This window comes from Nicotiana sylvestris, chromosome 3, assembly GCF_000393655.2.
Source record: "Nicotiana sylvestris chromosome 3, ASM39365v2, whole genome shotgun sequence".
Classification (NCBI taxonomy): Eukaryota; Viridiplantae; Streptophyta; class Magnoliopsida; order Solanales; family Solanaceae; genus Nicotiana; species Nicotiana sylvestris.
In genome coordinates this window covers 195,995,863-196,015,231 of record NC_091059.1, presented here as the reverse complement: position 1 = coordinate 196,015,231, position 19,369 = coordinate 195,995,863, and the positions used below count along the sequence as shown (strand labels likewise).

The 19,369-nt window shown below is 34.3% G+C and overlaps 1 protein-coding gene across 1 annotated transcript; it reads left to right on the top strand.

Moving 5' to 3' along the window:
- The first annotated feature begins 14,614 nt into the window (after positions 1-14,614).
- On the top strand, positions 14,615-18,785 carry LOC104246323 (uncharacterized). The gene is made up of 3 exons (XM_070171323.1): positions 14,615-15,350; positions 17,577-17,762; positions 18,280-18,785. Exons 1-3 carry the CDS (start codon positions 14,886-14,888, stop codon positions 18,559-18,561), a joined length of 933 nt encoding a protein of 310 aa, XP_070027424.1. The 5' UTR covers positions 14,615-14,885; the 3' UTR covers positions 18,562-18,785.
- Positions 18,786-19,369: the final 584 nt, after the last annotated feature.

The window sequence follows — 19,369 nt, the reverse complement described above, 5'->3', positions numbered from 1 at the left end:
TTGTATGAATTTATTTGAATATAAATGCACTTTTGTATACTTTTTTGATAATAATTGATATTTGTGGATTGAGCCGATCGCCTCGGTAGAAATAGATGCATCAATGGTTCGCGTCATTCGACCCTCTGGCAGTGCACAATTTCTTTTCTGTTGGACCGGGCCGTACGACCTCGGCATAACGTACGCATGATATCTACGTGAAACCTTATGCATGACTTACTTTGTTAAATACTCTGAAAAGTAAATGACTAACTGTGATATTATCTAGGACATGACTTATCACCTCTTGCTATAAATTGTTATTTATTTGTGACATCCATGCTTAGCATAATACTTTCTTATATTATTTGACCCTAGTAAGTATCAAGTCGACCTCTCGTCTCTACTTCTTCGAGATTAGACGGGATAGTTACTGGGTACATATTATTTATGTACTCATACTACGCTTCTATACTTAATTGTACAAGATCTAAGACAGGTACATCTGGCTACCAATCTGGTGCGCGTTCTTGATCGTAGTCCGAGACTTTCACGGTGAGATGCTCCCTTCCTATGCCGTTCAGCAGCATGATGGAGTCTCTTTGTACTTTTGGATATCTATTCTATTTCAGACAGTAGGGTAGATTTATTCTTTTGTATATTCTACTAGCTGCCCACATACTTGTGATACCAGGTCTTGGCACACACATTGGTAGACTATTCTTTTGGGGTTGTATAACTATTTTTGTACGTTACTAATTATCACTTGTTTTAAATTCAAATTAATAAATTGTTGTAACTGTTTTAGTAAAGTAAACCTAGAAATTATTACTACTTCCGCGTTGGCTTGCCCGACAATGGTGTTGGGCGCCATCACGACGTATAATGAAATTGGGTCGTGACAGCGTGAAACATGGGATTACATTTGGATAGATTATTGTATTCGACTGCATTCACGGCGTAAAACAGGGTATTACACGGCTTTTAAACGGAAAGTGAATCAATTAACATAATAGACTCCTAATATAACTCAACAAACTCAATTATAACATACAAATTTTGTATTTTCAGTTATTAAAAAGATTCTCAATCGAAAAACACCCCAAAAACATAGCAATCTTCAGAGAAATTATATAATTACATTGAATATAGTTAAATATATAATATTACATCTAAATACATGAAGTATAGCTTGATACATACTGCAGATACATTTGAATACATATATACATCTGAATACATAAATTATATTAATTAAAAAAAACATGTGAATACATTCATGGAATATAGCGAGACAACGAATACAATGAAATACAACGAGATACACTAAAATACAATTAAAAAAGACAATGAATACAATGAAATATATAAAAATACAGCGAGATACATTGAAATATACTTAAAGAAAAGGTAACAGAATCCTCAAGTTGCTCAGCCCCAAACTTTGTCGTCTTTGTTCAAGAACAACCTAATGTCGTCTCGTCGAGAGGGCCACGATTCTGACTCGAAATCTCATTTTTCCAGTTACTGTGATACTATTCTGGCCTCTCCATCATCTAACCTTTAATCAAAATGACCACACAGTAACCAAATTGCAGCTTTGCAGCATTTTCCCGAAATAGAGAGAATAAATAAAATTACCGTTGAAACTCTCCTAGAAGAAGACCTCAGCGGAGACGACAGCGACAGGCAGAGAGAATACAATAATTAGATGGAGAGAGCTAGGGTTTGCCCTTCGTTGAGTAGCCATAACCACTGTTGTGAGATCGAAATACTGACTCTCAAAGATCTCTGATGAAAGATCTTTTATACTAGCGAGAGGATTTGTTTGAAAGCTCTTTTATTCATACAGTATTTGTTTGGTTATATGTGGCAACAACAATGGCAACCCTTTGGCATGGCGTGAGAAGAAAGAGCAGAGAGAAGAAAGAGCGGAGATTCGCGGAATAGGGGAAGAGAATGACGTGTATCAAATGAGAGAGAGAGAGACCGTGGAGTGAGAGGTCTATATCAAATACGGTAATTATGTGAGAGAAAAATCTGAAAAAGGAGAGAGAAAAATAAAAAATAGCGTATATAGTGGCTTAAGGGTAGGAGGTAACCAAAAATAGATATTTTGCTATAAACATTAAAAGGTATCTATAGAATATAATTTTTTTAAAATGGTATTTATTTAAAATAAATAAGGTGTTAACCTTTGCTATAGGAGGTAAAAATTCCCTCTTTTATCTAAGTCTTAACGCATACATTAAACAACAACAACCTAGTATAATCCCACTAATGGGGTATAGGGAGGGTAGTGTGTACGCAGATCTTACTCCTACCCTGGGGTAGAGAGGCTGTTTCCAAATAGACCCTCGGCATCCTTCCATGCAAGAACTCCCCACCTTGCTCTTGGAGTGACTCGAACTCACAACCTCTTGGTTGGAAGTAGAGGTTGTTTGCCATCAGAGCAACCCCTCTTGGAAGTGGACTCGAACTCACAACCATAACGCATACATTATGGTTGTCAAATTTATCTCTTTTTTAGTTTATCTATTAGTGATCTTGATTAATGAATTTGTCGCACTAATAGCCACTTTTAAACCTGTTATTTAAAATATATCTACAATTTACAATGTATTTAAAGATTAACTAATTTTCCTAAACTTCAGGACCAAGTATCCTGAATTTTGTATCCTAAATTTTGAGCTGTTAATTTAAATTTCAGAACTTAGTATCCTAAATTTTTGAGTTGTTAATTTGAAATTTCGGACTAAGTGTCTTGAATTTCTAAACTGCTAATTTAAAATTCAGGACATAAAATTTTAATTTCTAGATATAATATTCGAAATTTAGGACATGATACTGCAGTTTGAACCTTGGCTATTAAATTTCAAGATATCGTGTCCTAAGCTAATCTTTAAATATATATCCTAAACTATGAATATATTTTAAATATCATACTTAAAAATGGTTACCGCTGTCATTTCCACCAATTTATAAGTGCGGATAATAGGTCCAATTGCATCCTTATTCGATTTTTTTCTCTTTTCTTTTTCTTATGACGGGTTTGTTTATCACATGTTTTGAACCGAAAACATTTTAGTTAAAAGGTGCTTATATCAATTAAGCAAATATCTTTTATTCCTTAGCTTAGTGGTTCCTCCGTTTTTATTTTATGTGTTTATTTTTTCTTTATTTTGCTTCAAAAGTACGCCATCTTTTTATATATGTTTAGTAGGTTTTTATTTAATATTTTTATTTTATCCTTAATAATATTCCCTTGTAAAAATAATATGGTACGTTTAAGATCATAATTTTCAAAGTATTTTCATAAATTATATGCACGTTTAGTTTAAAATTACAGGATTCAAAAAAAATTCTTAAAATTTGTAAAACTTTATGATCCAATCAAATTAAGACATATATATTTAAGGAGAGCTAGTAAGAAAGGATAACGATAAAGTAAATGAAAGTACCACACAAAATATAAATTTGCGATAAAGGATTGTAGTGGGTGTAGTGTAAGAGTGTAATATAATTGGGCTACATGCGATTTAATAAGTGGCCCATGCCGCTTAATTATGATAGAAAGGTAAGTAATCTTTCATTCTTAATCAGAAATTTTGAATTTAAGCTCTGAAAGTAAAATTATCTTTATTAGAAAATTTTTAGCCGAGACTTCGCAATATCTGATAAAGCTCAAATATAAACAGTGAATAACGAATGAGAAGCCAAACAAAAAAAGTGGCCCATGGCAATGTCATCTTTGGATTGCATCCCTCCAACTCCAGTTCAATAATAAATGAAATGACCCACCTTTTCCAGCACCCAACACCAACTGCTTTCTGTCCACTTCTCTGTCCCATATCAGCAAAAGAAAGTATATGACATAAATCTTAGGAAGATTTCATTTGTGGAATTAATCCGTAATAATTCCACTCCACAACAGCTTCTAAAGTTTGATTTCTCAAAATGGACTGGTTTTATTTTTTAATAAATTAGGTTCCATAATATGGGAACGCCTACATTTGCAATTTTTGTACCTATATAGATCAATAGTTGAGGAGAAAATATTGTGCATTTATAGGATCAAATATACTACTAATTTACATGTAATAATAATTTGAAAATGATATATACATTAATATGTTGATAGTGAAAGATTGACTGACTGTGTATGATGATGTGATGTCACGATACTACATTGATGGGCAATTTTTTTCCTTTGGTCTTTATATACTAGAGATAATATATAAGATGTTCCCTGAACTTGTCCCTAAAATTCAGTTTCCCATTCAACTTTGGTGTTTCTTTTCCATCCTATACTTGTCCGAAATAAATTTAATACCACCCTAAAAGCTGATATGGCAAAAAATTAAATTAAATTAAAGTGGAGGTGCGTATTATCAAAATTTAAAGTAAAAAATTGACTTTTTTTGACAAAGAATGCCATCCCCCTTTTCTCTTCATCTTCTTCGCCCTTCCGGCACCCGATCACTAAACATGACCGTGCGAACTATCTGCTCTTATCAGATCTATTATAACTTCAAATTTTATATGCCAGAAGGCAACTGTAACCAAATACTTTAATAGATTTAAATATCTAAAATAAACCAACTCCAAAACTTTATTCGTAATAACCAATGAAATACTGCTAAGTTATTATCAAAAACATCTGAATCTTAATCCAACGACTATGTCTATGAAACCTCTACTGATAACTGACGCACTACTCAGGACATGAGATTTCCTAGCCAGTTCTCTAAGTATATAAAGAAATAGCTAATTAAAGATGACTCTAAAAAATACTTCACGAACAAAAGCGGAGCTCACCAATAGCACTGCAAGAGAGGGAAGTCCTAATCCGTAGCCTGCTCGCCTGTAAAATCGGTTCTTATGTTGTACCGCAGACCAACGTATGTTCCCAAAAGAAAACATCAGTACCATCCATTGTACTCAGTGAGTCTCAACGACGGGGGACGAAACTTTAATAACATATATATTACGAGCAAAGATTCTAAATGCATGTAAAACAAAAGGCTTATAAGAACAATTCTAAAATAATTGCATAGTTGCAGTTTATGCATATTCTAAAAGAAATTTTTTTCTTTTTCTTTCTTAAAAAAAATACAGACTTTATACTTTGGGAGTTCCAAATATCCTGACCTATTTCTGTCTTAGTCACCGTGTGATCGGCATGGGTTCGATCCCAACCCGATCGAATAGGCTCAATCCACCAGGTGTCACTCGCTTCATAGTTCTCTGCACTCATGTATCATACCTTAGCCTGGCTAAGTAAATTCTCAGCACGAGACCCTCGGCTCGTGTGCTCCCTACTTTGGCACAAGTAGTTTCAGGAAGTCAACGCCTTGCTCAGAACCCTCGGCTTGGACGATGACCCCTTCTCAGAATAAAGGATACTCCCAAAAATCTTTTCTTTCTAAAATTTCTTCTTATGACTTTTCAGGTCTAAATATTGTTTGAAAGTGATCTATCAGTATTCACAATAATATTCTTGAGTGTATGCATAGCATAAGCATAAAATAAAATTACTCAAAGTATTTCTAAAAGTTCTATCTAACTCTTGAAACTTTAACATGTAAGATCATATAATAAAGCATAAATAAAATATGAAAAATAGACGATTATACTTTCCGAGTAAATATATAAGCTTTAACTAGAATATACTTAGTCAATATGTATTCACTCGTTTCAATTAAGCACATGTTGACTCTTTAAAATATTTTATCAAACACTTTGTGCGCATATTTTTGTGAGTAGAACTACTTTAACAAAGGGTTATATCCACTCACCTCAAAACTCCTCGAGCAACAACGTAGGCTCCAGTTCAATTTATACCCGTCAAATAATTGATTCTACAACAACTAGTGCATTTTAATTAATTTTAAAGTTTCACACCTAAACATGAAATTTAATGTTGATACAAAGAAAGAAGGGAATTAACTATTTAATTCTTACCTACACTACTTTAGGATAATTGATAATACAAAATTTTATATACCTGAGTTCAAGAATTAGTAATTTGTAAAAACTCCTAAAGCTTTCGTTGCCTGCGTGTGTAAGTTTCGTAGCCTTTGTGCTTGCTACGTGAACAACACAACGTTCTGTTTCTCTTTTTTTTTTTTTAACTTAACTAAAAATTAATGATACCCACTATTAATAATTAGTAATACTAAAATTATTAATATATTATTAATATTACCCTAATTGTATATCCATTTATTTTAAATAGAGAAGTAACTCAAAAATTAATCACTGGGGTTTAAATCCGTAATAGAAGTATAATTTTTTGTATGCACTTACGGCAAGATAAAAAATTTAAATTCTATAATTAGCGCGTGTTGAAAATTTTATAGATTTGAGGAGTGTTACAATCTTCCCTTCTTAAAAATATTCGTCCTTGAATGTTGCTAGCACTACTCACTTTAATTTCTTAAGTTTTCTTAGCACTACTCACTTTCCCACGGGACTCAAAATTTTGGCTAACTCCCTAAATTTTCAGAAATTTCGGCAGAGTCTCCCTGTAAATTGGACTATCCAAAAAATATCCTTGTCACCAATACCACATCTACTACAACAACAACTAAATATACCATAATAGGTCATTCATGGGGACCATACACAGCTCATAAACTTATTACTTACACTCTGTTAAGAAGGTACCACAATAGCTAACTAAAATCTAGAGCACAATACTTCAGCAAAAAGTAAATAACTTTAATGAATTAAATATACTCTGGCACGGCACTAAATTATTAAATAACTAAATATACTCTGATAGAAACTAAATTACTTCAACAACTAAGTATAATCTAACAAGGACATAAACACATGCTAACTTGTATTTAATAAATAAAATATAAATGTCAAGCCAAACCTAGGTTCACATATCTTTTTCCTCAAATAAATATGGATACTTCCTCCTCATATATTCATCGACCTCCCATGTAGCCTCTTTTGAATCATGATTACTCCACAAAACTTTTACCGATGCTATATCTTTTGTTCTCAAATTTCTTACTTGCCTATCAAGAATTTCTATAGAATACCTCTTCATAAGCCAAGACTTCTTTAATTTCTATGGCATCGGCAGGTATTAAATGCGACTCATCATGAATGTACTTCTTAAGCATAGACACATGAAAGACAGGATGAATAAAAGACAACTCAATGGGCAATGCAAGCTCATAACGTTTTCTTTCTTTTCTATAATCTCATAAGGTCCGATAAATCTAGGACTAAATTTCCCCTTCTTACCAAACCCCATAACTCCTTTTATTGGTGAAACTTTCAAAAACACCTTGCCACCAACCATGAACTCTGAGTCACGATGCCTCTTGTCAAAATAGGACTTTTGACGACTCTGAGTCGCTTTCAGTCTTTCTCTGATGAGCTGGACTTTCTTTAAGGCCTCACAAAAAAAACTCTGGACCAATTAGCGGCACCTCTGCTGGTTCAAACCAACCCACTGGAGACCTACATCTTCGCCCATAGAATGCTTTATAAGGAGCCATATTAATGCTGGCCTAATAGCTGTTATTATAAGCAAATTCTATAAGTGGCAAGTGATCATCCTAATTACCTTCAAAATCTATAACACATGCTCGCAACATATCTTCGAGAGTCTAAATGGTCATTTTTGCCTGGCCATCGGTCTGTGGATGGAAAGCGGTGCTCAAATTGACCTTGGTACATAATCTTTTCTGAAATGCCTTCCAAAAATACGTCGTGAACTGAGGGTCTCTGTCATATATGATTAAAACTAGAGTACCATGCAATCAGACTATTTCTTTGATGTACAACTGCGCATACTGCTATGTGGAATATGTCATCTTTACTGGTAGGAAATGCACCGACTTTGTTAGTCGGTCTACAATAACCCAAACTGAATCATGCTTACGGTATGTGCGAGGTAGACTTACTAGAAAATCCATATTAATAATCTCCCATTTCCAATGTGGTATCTCTATATCTTGAGCTAGGTCACCAAGCCTCTAATTCTCGGCTTTGACTTGCTGGCAATTCAAATATTTGGCCACATGATCTGTTACGTGTTTCGTCATGCCTTCCCACCAATACAACTCTTTCAAGTCCAGATACATTTTGGTAGCACCTGGGTGGATAGAGTACCTCGAACTATGAGCTTATTCCATTATGGCCTTCCTAAGACCATCTACATCAAGCACACATAACCGATCATTCAACTTCAAAACCCCATCACTTCCTAGGGTGAAAGTGTTGCGCCCCCTTTTTTTCCTTTTTGACGGGGAAGTCCGGGTTTCGACATTCATGGGGGAAATAACTCATTCCCTTTTGGGAATTGGGTATTTGAAGAGTCATCACCTAATGGATTATGGTGCTTTAGGGCACCTTAGATTGATTAACTCATGAACTAATTTGCATTATTAGAGATTAGGGTAAAGGCTCAAAATAACCTTGAGGGGAAGGTGTTAGGCACCCTTCGCGGTCCATAACGGTGGGTCCCGGCCGAACTTAAACTATGTGAATTAGTCATTTGACAAATAAACAGTTTTAACACATACTTGCAAGTAAAGACATGTTTTGTCATTTCTAAGCACATGTATGATTCAAGTAATGAAACAAGGGAAAAGGCTTGAACAAATTGTGCATATATAAAGAAAAGTAAATTTATTTAAACAACAGGAGTTGGGAAAGAGGGGTCTTAGGTTGGTTAGCCTACAGGACCATACCCACACAATGCCCGGTAATCACTCCTCAATGAGGGGCTATATGTGACACTAGCGCGTATTCATCATATCCTTAATACCCAATTCCCTCCCCTTGGTCATAGCCTAAAGTGTTCTAGCAACCTTGAGAGATATCTTATGCGTGCACTACCCGTCCCTTCCTTGTGGCCCTGGAGGTATTTAGGACCTCTAATTTAGGTAGTTCTAGACCATCCTAAGGTATTTAAAGGAGAAAAGTCTAAGCGTCAATCAAAACAATTAGGACTGCATTTAAAGAGAGAACGATTAAAGGTTCACATTTTTACCTCTGCAAACAGAACAACTTAGTGCACGTCTCAAACAACAGTTTCAGGGATTTAAGAGAAAAAAACCTTAGAATATGATATCTAGGTGAGCAGAGAGTATACGGGATTGAATTAGGACCAAAGTGTCAAAGAACTGAATCCTACTTGCCTACTGACTCTTTTAAACATGTTGAATGTGAGCAGACTCAAATAACAAGGCGCAATTTTATAGTTTGCAGAATTTTAATCGCCCTACAGGCTTTCCTAGGCGTATAACAGTGATGTCCTATGAGCATGGTTTCTATTATTGATCAGGGATGCAGTAAAACAGTAAACGATTTAAAGCGAACAACTTGAGATCCTATAGGCATGATTTCTAGCAATATTATTTAAGGCAACGTTGAAAACTTATTAAAGAAGCAGACAGATTAGTTAACTAAACTGATTCAGAATAAACATGAATTAAATCGATTTTCTAACCAAACTGGTTTTAAGTCCTATAGGCATGATTTCTAATCAAATATAATGTGAAGCAAGCAGAATTCATTTGATCAAAGTAAAACCCATATAGGCATGATTTTTATTAAAGCTGATTTTCAATCCTATAGGCATGGTACATAATTATTAAAATTTAATTTAGATCCTATAGGCATGGCTTCTAATTGTGTGGAAGTAAAACAAACAGAACTTATTTAAACCAAAGAAGATCCTATAGTCATGTTATCTAACAAGCACATTTGAATTAACATGGACCCTGTAGGCATGGTATCTACCCAATTTTACCCATAGTATATAACTACCCTTCTTTTTTACTAGTCACCCCGCTGTTTGTTTACAATAATTATTACAGACCAATGAATTAAGCAAAAATATATAAATAGAACAGAAATTAATCTATAGGGAGCCTGAGGTAGGCCTAAATGATTTCCAAGCCTCCAGTAGTCTCAAATGCTAAAGTTCCATACCCTATTTCATGTCTAGGTGTGTCAGAGTTCCCTAAGGACCTCGAAGATCCGGGGCAGTGCTCACACCTAGACCTTTCTCAAATAACAACTGATTATTGTGCAGTATGAAAGTGTCAGCCCTGATATGCCAGAGTTCAAAGAGATCTCAAGGGTCTCTAAGCAGTACACATATCGGAGGGGCAGGACCTAGTATTCTAGGAGTAAGTGAAAGTGCATAATGGTTTGAAAGAGTTTAAAAGAAAGGTCTTGTGACTGAAAAGAACTTCTGAAAACCATTAGTGATAAAACAGTTTGAGGAAAGTGTAAAAAAAAAATTTGCAATCAGAACACAAGTCATAGAACAAACAGTTTTAGGAAGTACTTTGGCAAGCAGCCTTCACACAAGGGAAGAGGGATTGGGAACATGGAGAGTATACCTTAATGGAGCATACAAACAACAGGATACATAGAGTTTTGAGGGGGTTCTATAGAACTAGTAGGTAGAATGCATGTCATGCAGCAAAGATCAATCAACTGATAACTGGCGCACTGCTCAGGACATGAGATTCCTGGCCAGTTCTCTAAGTAAAAAAAATAGCTAAGTAAAGATGACTCTAAGGAATAATCCACGAACAAAAGCAGAGCTCACCAAAAGCACTGCAAGAGAGGGAAGTCCTAACCCGTAGCCTGCTCGCCTGCAAAACCGGTTCCTACGTTATACTGCAGACCAACGTAGGTTCCCAAAAGAGAACGTCAGTACCATCCATTGTTCTCAGTGAGTCTCAACGACAGGGGATGAAACTGTAATAACATATATATTACGAGCAAAGATTCTAAATGCATGTAAAACAAAAAGCTTATAAGAATAATTCTAAAATAATTGCATAATTGCAGTTTATGAATATTCTAAAATAAATTCTTTTTTTTTTTCTAAAAAAAATACACACTTTATACTTTAAAAGTTCCACTATCCTGACCTATTTCTGTCTTAGTCACCGTGTGATCGGCACGGGTTCGATCCTAACACGATCGAATAGGCCCAATCCACTAGGTGTCACTCGCTTCATGGTTCTCAGCGCTCATGTATCATACCTTAGCCTAGCTAAGTAAATTTTCAGCAACGAGACCCTCGGCTCGTGTGCTCCCTACTTTGGCACAAGTAGTTTCAAGAATTCAACGCCTTGGTCAACACCCTCGGCCTGGACGATGACGCCTTCTCAGAATAAAGGATACTCCCAAAAATCTTTTCTTTCTAAAACTTCTTCTTGTGACTTTTCAAGTCTAAATCTTGTTTGAAAGTGATCTATCAATATTTATAATAATATTTTTGAGTGTATACATAGCATAAGCATGAAATAAAATTACTCAAAGTATTTCTAAAAGTTCTATCTAACTCTTGAAACTTTAATCATGTAATAAAACATAAAAAAATATGAAAAATAGACGATTATACTTCTCGAGTAAATATATAAGCTTTAACTATGTAATATACTTAGTCAATATGTATTCACTCGTTCCAATTAAGCACATGTTGACATTTTAAAGCATTTTATCAAACACTTTGTGGGCATGTTTTTGTGAGTAGAACCACTTTAGTAAAGGGTTATATCCACTCACCTCAAAACTCCTCGATCCAAAACGTAGGCTCCAGTTCAATTTATACCCGTCAAATAATTGATTCTACAACAACCAGTGCATTTTAATTAATTTTAAAGTTTCACACCTAAGCATGAAATTTAATGTTGATACAGAGAAAGAAGGAATTAACTATTCAATTCTTACCTACACTACTTTAGGATAATTGACAATAAAGAATTTTATATACCTGAGTTCAAGAATTAGTAATTTGTAAAAAACCTGGAAAAAAATTCGCTGCATGCCTGTGTAAGTTTCGTAGCCTTTGTGCTTGTTGCGTGAACAGAACAACGTTCTGTTTTTCTATTTGGAATACGGCTTTTTTGCCTTCCGCGTGAATGAACAGAAGTCTGTTCGTATAAGGCTTTTAAGCATTGAGCCCTTTTTAATTTAATTTGTTTAAGGTTTTAAGCCTTTTGAAAGCTTGTCCTCTTCTTTTTTTCCTTTTTTTTTTGTTTAACTTAACTAAAAATTAATGATACCCACTATTAATAATTAATAATACTAAAATTGTTAATATATTATTAATATTCCCCTAATTGTATATCCACTTATTTTTAAATAGAGAAGTAACTCAAAAGTCAATCACTAGGGTTTAAATCCGTAATAGAAGTTTAATTTTTTTTTATGCACTTACAGCAAGATGAAAAAAATTAAATTCTATAATTAGCGCATGCTGAAAATTTAATAGATTTGAGGAGTGTTACTCTCCCCTCCCCCCTCCCCACACACACCCGAAACCCCTCTTTCTTTTTCTATCTCAACGCTATATCTCTCTTCTCCATTTTTACTTCACTCCTTTTTAAGAGCAGATTTTCTTGCTCTTTTCACTTTCCTTTTCTTTCTCCAACTTTTCCTCTCTCCTCCTTTTATTTTTCATCAGTAAAACCTCCATTGCCGCTATCCCCCTTCCTTTTTCCGGCAGAAAATTAAGATGAAAAATTAGTCAGAGATTGTAAAAATCATCAGTTGTATTCTCACTTTTGACTATTGAAAACCCATAAAAATGCATTAACATGGAAAAATTTAATTAAACTATAAAATCCTACTGGCCAAATTTCGGTACCGTCGAGCTTCCATTTTCTTCCGTCAACCTCCAACCACAATCATTTTTCACTTCTCAACCCCTTTTCTATTGGTATTACAATGCAAAAAATCTCAATTAACTTGAAAACTAATTTATCTAAATCAAAATTTTGTAATTGGGGTGAAGGATTGCACTGTGGGAAAGGAGTCTGAGAAAAAAGATTTTCAGAACAAATATAAGGAAGGAGATGCAAATTTAAAAAAGAAAAATAAGAAAAAGGGCAATAACACAATAATATGCAAAATAAAAAGTAGTGTGAACACAACATAAACCGCTAGTAGTCTTAGACAAAACTCTATCAGACTATCAGTATAAAGAGGAAAAACGCTCGACTACCCCTAGCCACAACCCTAATGTTCAACCTCCACACCTTCATATCAAGAGTCATGTCCTTGAAAATCTAAAGCCGCGCTGTGTTCTGCCTGGTCACCTTGCCCCAATACTTCTTAGGCCGCCCTCTACCTCTTCTCGTACGTGCCAAAGCCAACCGCTCATACCTCCTAACCAGGGCATCTATGTTTGTCCTTCGCATGTGCCCGAACCATCTAAGCCTCGCTTCCCGTATCTTGTCGTCCACATGAGCAACGCCCACCCTCTCCCGAATATCTTCATTCCTAATCTTATCCAGCCTAGTATGCCCGAGCATCCATCTCAACATCCTCATTTTATCTACTTTCATCTTCTGGATATGTAAATTCTTGACTGACCAACACTCAGCCTCATACAATATTGCCGGTCTAACCACCGCTCTATAGACATTATCTTTAAGTTTCAGTGACATATTTTTGTCACACAGGACTCCAGACGCTAATAGCCATTCCATCCACCCCACCCCAATATGGTGTATGACATCCTCGCCCATCTCCCTATCTCCCTGAATAATCGACCTTAGGCACTTGAAACTTTCTCTTTTGGGGATGACTTGTGAGTCGAGCCTCACTTCCACGTCCGCTTCCCTCCGTCATGCCACTGAACTTACACTCTACATATTCCGTCTTAATTCTATTCAACTTGAAACCTTTGAACTCCAAAACCTACCTCCATGCCTCCGATCTCACGTTAACGCTGCCTCACATCTCATTAATCAAAACTTACTATAATAAAACACAATTTTTCAATATTTTGTTATGCTATAAGATAGTATAAATATTATACTGCTTGGTGTAACTAACTAAGGATTTGTAGCGTTGATGGACTCAATCTTAGTGAATTGAGACATTATTATATCTTAGTAAATTGACACATAATTGTATCTGTGAATTGAGACGTTTTAAACAATGCAACTACCAAAAAAATCTGGTGACAGTCGTAAAGTAGTTGGCACTTGGCATTACTTGCTTTCGTAATTATTATTATTTTTTTAAAGAAGGAGGAAGAGAGAAGTATCAAGGGCAGTGTTAGTGAACAAGTATAACAAATTGAAAAATTTAAATTAGATAGTTGGTCTAGAATCAAAAGTATTATCAACACCTAACTTTAATAAATTCCTCGCACCAAAAAAGTTGTATACATATTAATTATTAATAAAATGAATATATACTAAAGATTTATTATTAGAAAGACATATAACGTTAAGTGAATTTCTTTTATTTGTCCAACGCTGAATGGAAAGTAGCTGATATTTGATAGAACAATTAAGCAGCACAACAACTCTACAAGTTAGGAATAATTAATTTTATAGTGTAATATTAATTTAGTTATACAAATCACTTTACCGACGATTAATAACTAAAATTATAGAATTCTTATGAGATTATTTTTTAGTTATTTAAATTATAACTGATTAGATAGAAAATCATTTCTTCATAAGTTGGTTCAAGACCACAACCAATTTTTAATCCAAAAAAAAGAAAGAGCTTTAATTTGTTTATTACCAAAATTAGTTCCATCGGGTTCGACAGCGACAAGAGGCTGCCGACACTTATTTCTGAACCAACCATATTGCTTAGGCTCGGAATCAGGTCCGGTCTCGGGACACCTTCCAAACCTCCGTCTACTTGTCTCTCAGTCTTCATTTACTCTGCTGCTTCTCTGTTTCTTTACAAAGCATTTCCTTACTCTGCCGATTTAAAAAATTCCCATGCAAATCATACAAAACACACTATAAATCGCACAATTCATGTGGGTTTTTTTTCGCATACGAAAAGAATTCCAATTTTCCCGAGCTTATTCAAAATTAATTGAGTATAGTCTTGTTCAGAATTCTACTACTACAATTATACAAGGTTTAATTTATTGAAAAATGTTGCACACAAAATCAGAGTCAGATATAACAAGTTTAGCTCCATCTTCACCGTCAAGGTCACCAAAAAGGCCAGTTTACTACGTACAGAGTCCGTCAAGAGATTCACACGATGGGGACAAATCAACATCTATGCAACCGACACCCAGTTTCAATAGTCCAATGGAATCTCCTTCGCACCCTTCATTTGGTCGGCACTCTAGGAATTCTTCTGCTAGTCGATTTTCCGGCATTTTTAGGTCTTCTTCCGGCCGGAAAAATGGCCGGAAAAGGAATGATAAAGGGTGGCCGGAGTGTAATGTGATTATGGAAGAAGGTAAGTATGACGAATATGATGAGGATAAAGGAGTAACTCGGCGGTGTCAAGCGTTGTTAGCTCTATTGGGATTCATTGTTCTGTTTTCTATCTTTTGCCTTATCATTTGGGGCGCTGGACGTCCGTACAAAGCAGAGATTACTGTCAGGGTATGTTTCTTTAATCTCTAAGAAGGCTGCTGAGATAGATTAATTATGCTGCAATTAGTTATTTTAATATTATTTCTTGATAGTTGTTTGGTAAGTTGTATTAATTTTTGGGATGTTAATTTTACTGCTTTATACTTAAATTACTATTCCACTTTCTAACAACTATTATTCCGATACTACTTTTAATCATGGATAACTTGAGTAGTAACTAAACAAGCATAAAGCGGTACTAAATTTTTATTCCATGATTATTTTTGCTTACCATCTACCAAATGACCCTTAGGCCATCCCCAATCCTAACACCAAATTTCACACCAAAATTTACTCCAATCCTAACATCATTTTTTACACCAAAAAAAAATATTTCTTCTATATTATATTATTATCTTCTATTTACTTTTTATTTTTTATTTCCTTCAAACAAATACTATCTTTTTTCTTTTTTCCATATTCATTATATATAATTCACATTCACCACTTATATAATCATTTATTACAAAATTATTTTAAAGGATAAATCAAGAAATGGAGCTTCGAGACAAAAAGAATACAAAGAAGAAAATAAATTTTTATTGACGAACTTAAATCCATTGACGATCCAAATCTTCGTGAATTTTTGTGACAAAACAAAAACGAATAATCGATAAAAGAAGTCACCAATTTCAACAACCACAACCACAACAATCTTCTACCTCGTTCTCTTAGTATTTTGGTAATTTTGGTGCACCTAGAAATGACATAGGAGATTACTAAACTTATGTTTTATGTATTTTTAATGTAATTTCAATTTTAATGTATCCTCCTTTTATGTACTTTAATTATAATGTATTTTTATTTTATGTATTGTTAATTTTCTTTTTTAAAATTTGAGTTTTCACTTTTCAATTTTAGCAACATTAGATATCTTACATTTGCATTTTTTATTTTTAAATAATGGTTATATTTTTTTATACAATTATAATAATAATAAAATTAACTTATAATTTTATATAAATATAATATATACAAAAATTAATATATCAAAAAAATAGGATATAAAATTAAAATTATAAAGATCTTAATATAAAAATTAATTATATACACAATATATGATAAATTAAAAGTCCAAAAAAATAAAAAGATGAATAAAATATTAATAAACCAAATTTGGTGTGATGAATAGTGTTGCACCAAATTTGGTACAACACTATTCATGCTCTATAATGATGCAAGTTTTGGTGTTGCATTAGAGCAAAAAAACGCCAAATTTTGCACCAAATTTGGATTTGGTGCAGCCTTGGAGATGGTCTTATAGAATGAATTTGATTTATTAGGGAAAAGAAGTGGGTTTGTTTCCTCTGTTTTAAAAGTTGTAGTGTTCGGAATACTGATACAAGTGTGAGACATGGGTAATATAAGCTGCTGGGAAAGATGCTAAACTGTCTGCAAAAAATTTCAATTTTGAGAAATGACTCCTAGATTTAATGTCTGTAAAAATTAATTGAGGAAGTTTTCTCTGTTTTTTTTCCCCTTCTTTCGTTGTCAATACTTTTGGCTTTTGTGCGCATGGGTAGTAGGTAGTAGGCACTACTGCTTTCAGCAATAAGCAAAATAGTATTATTTGGAATAGGGGATTAAAAATATTTGAACTTGCTACCTAAAACAATTTTTTTAAACAACATTTGTCACTATAATGAAAACTTCCCTCATGTCAAGAGAAATCAAAATTTTATATACATACAGAAAAATTATTTATGCCCTAATTGTGCAGTAGAATTTTTTAATGAAGGAATTACATTAAACCTCCTTCACCACTGACCACATCAACAATTACACCTCAAAAGTCGAGTTCGGCTGTGTAAATCTGCAATGTCAACCATTTATGTTGGTTGTCAGCCTACCACAATTTTCCTCTTTTATGGAACTTGGAATTGACAATGTGAGCAAGCTCATACAAGTGAAGATGTTATTCAAATAAGGATTAAAAAAAATAGCGTAGATAGGAATGTAGTTTTGTGAAATTCCTGCGTGATTACTTATCCTAAATCCTAATACAACCGTCACTTTCATCATCCTGACACTACTTACTGAACTACTCCTGGATTAGTAGTAATCAAATCCAAAATTGACATGGTTATATTCAACAGCAAGTCCCCAATTAGTATGTTTCAATGGAAAAATCAACTATTCTGAGTTCAGTTCAAGAAAGTTGACTTATTTTATATTTGTATGTTTTTCTCTTTTCAGAGTTTAGCTGTGAATAACTTCTATATCGGTGAAGGTTCGGACTTCTCTGGAGTTGTAACTAAGATGATGACAGTGAACGGCTCGTTGAGAATAAGCGTGTACAATCCTGCTACATTCTATGGCATTCATGTTAGCTCCACCCCCATCAATCTCATCTACTCAGATATCACTGTTGCCTCTGGTCAGGTAATTTCTCGGCATATTTCTTCGCTTCCTTTTCTTGGTAACAATCTCTCTCCTTCTTGGTGTTTTACCTTCTCTTTGCTAAATCATTTGTATGTACCTGTACCAAGTTGTGGACTAGAGATGTCACCAATGTCATTCTCAGTTTCCTGTATTAGGGGTTGAAAGATGAAGAAACAACAATACTAAAGTTGACCTTTTTTTTTATAACGGTAATGTTCGGACCAGTTTGCGAGCACCGGAACTATTCTACTGGATAGTTGTTACCTCCTACCAGCACAGACATTGAGTAGTCTGCCCACCATTTCGAGAAATCACAGTGTTTTTTGTTTATGATGGAATTCAAACTTTGATCTCCCGTGGTTTTCATCAATTTCATGGACTGCTAGGTGACCACTTAAGTTGATCTTAGGTTCCTCGTTTTGACACACACCTTATTTTATAAATATTTGAAGTTTGTGGAGAAATTCAGCCAATGCCTTTATACCTTCACAATCTTCATTTCTTTTTTGGTTTGCAGTTAAAAAAATATTATCAACCCAGGAAGAGTAGGCGGACTGTGTTAGTGAACATAGAATCAACAAAATTTCCCTTGTATGGAGCTGGATCAGGTCTTGATGCATCAAATAATGGCGGTTTTAAAGTTCCATTGAAGTTGGATTTTGAAATCAGGTCGCGTGGAGATGTGGTGGGGAAATTAGTGAGAACGAAGAACAAAAGGCAAATTTCATGTGATTTGGTCATTGACTCAACTAGCACTAAACCCATCAAGTTCAAGAAGAATTCTTGTGTTTACAGATGAATTCACAATTACTGAATGCCTACTTTGTTTCCAGTTTGTGTGCAGCAACCTTCTGTAAAATTATAATATTAGTTCAATTTTGAGAATACTTTGGTACGAATAAGAGAGCTTTTCCTCTTGAATCCTTAGATGTTACTGTAAAAGTTGTTGCCTATAAGCTGAATGGTGTACATAATAAGTTTGATTGGATTTTTGAATGAGAAGCATACATCAGGTTTATTCCACGTATCATTTACTATGAGAAATCTTACAAGTGATCTAGCAATTCTAAAGCTCAAAGCTGAAGACTGCATTAGTCCTCTTTCTAGTTTTACGTTCTCTGGGACATGTAAGCTCGATCCATAATCTAGTCCTAAGAATTTTGGTATCGACTTAATTTCACACTTTTGACTTGTACACTAGTTTGGATATGGGATGATGGCTATTTTCTAAGACTTTATTTCCTATCCCAAATTAATGTTTGCATTTATAACCTATTTATGTTTATGAATATGTCTCTTCTACTTTTTTCCATTTTTCATTATTTCATTCAATCTTACACTTCAGTGTGTTTGTGACTTTGGTTAGACTGGGGTGAAGTCAATGGTCTAACTTGAAAAGAAGAGAGCACAGTCTAAGCTCAATCCAGTCCGATCAGAGGTCCAAATTTCATAACTGTAATCCTAAACTAATTATATTAACCTAAATTGGAATTCGAAACAACATAAAACATACAGTTATAAGTTGGCCATTTCAACAAATGATTATTCAACTAAATTGAAGTAATATACCCGCAAGGCCACAAGTAGGGGTGTTCATAAAACCCAAA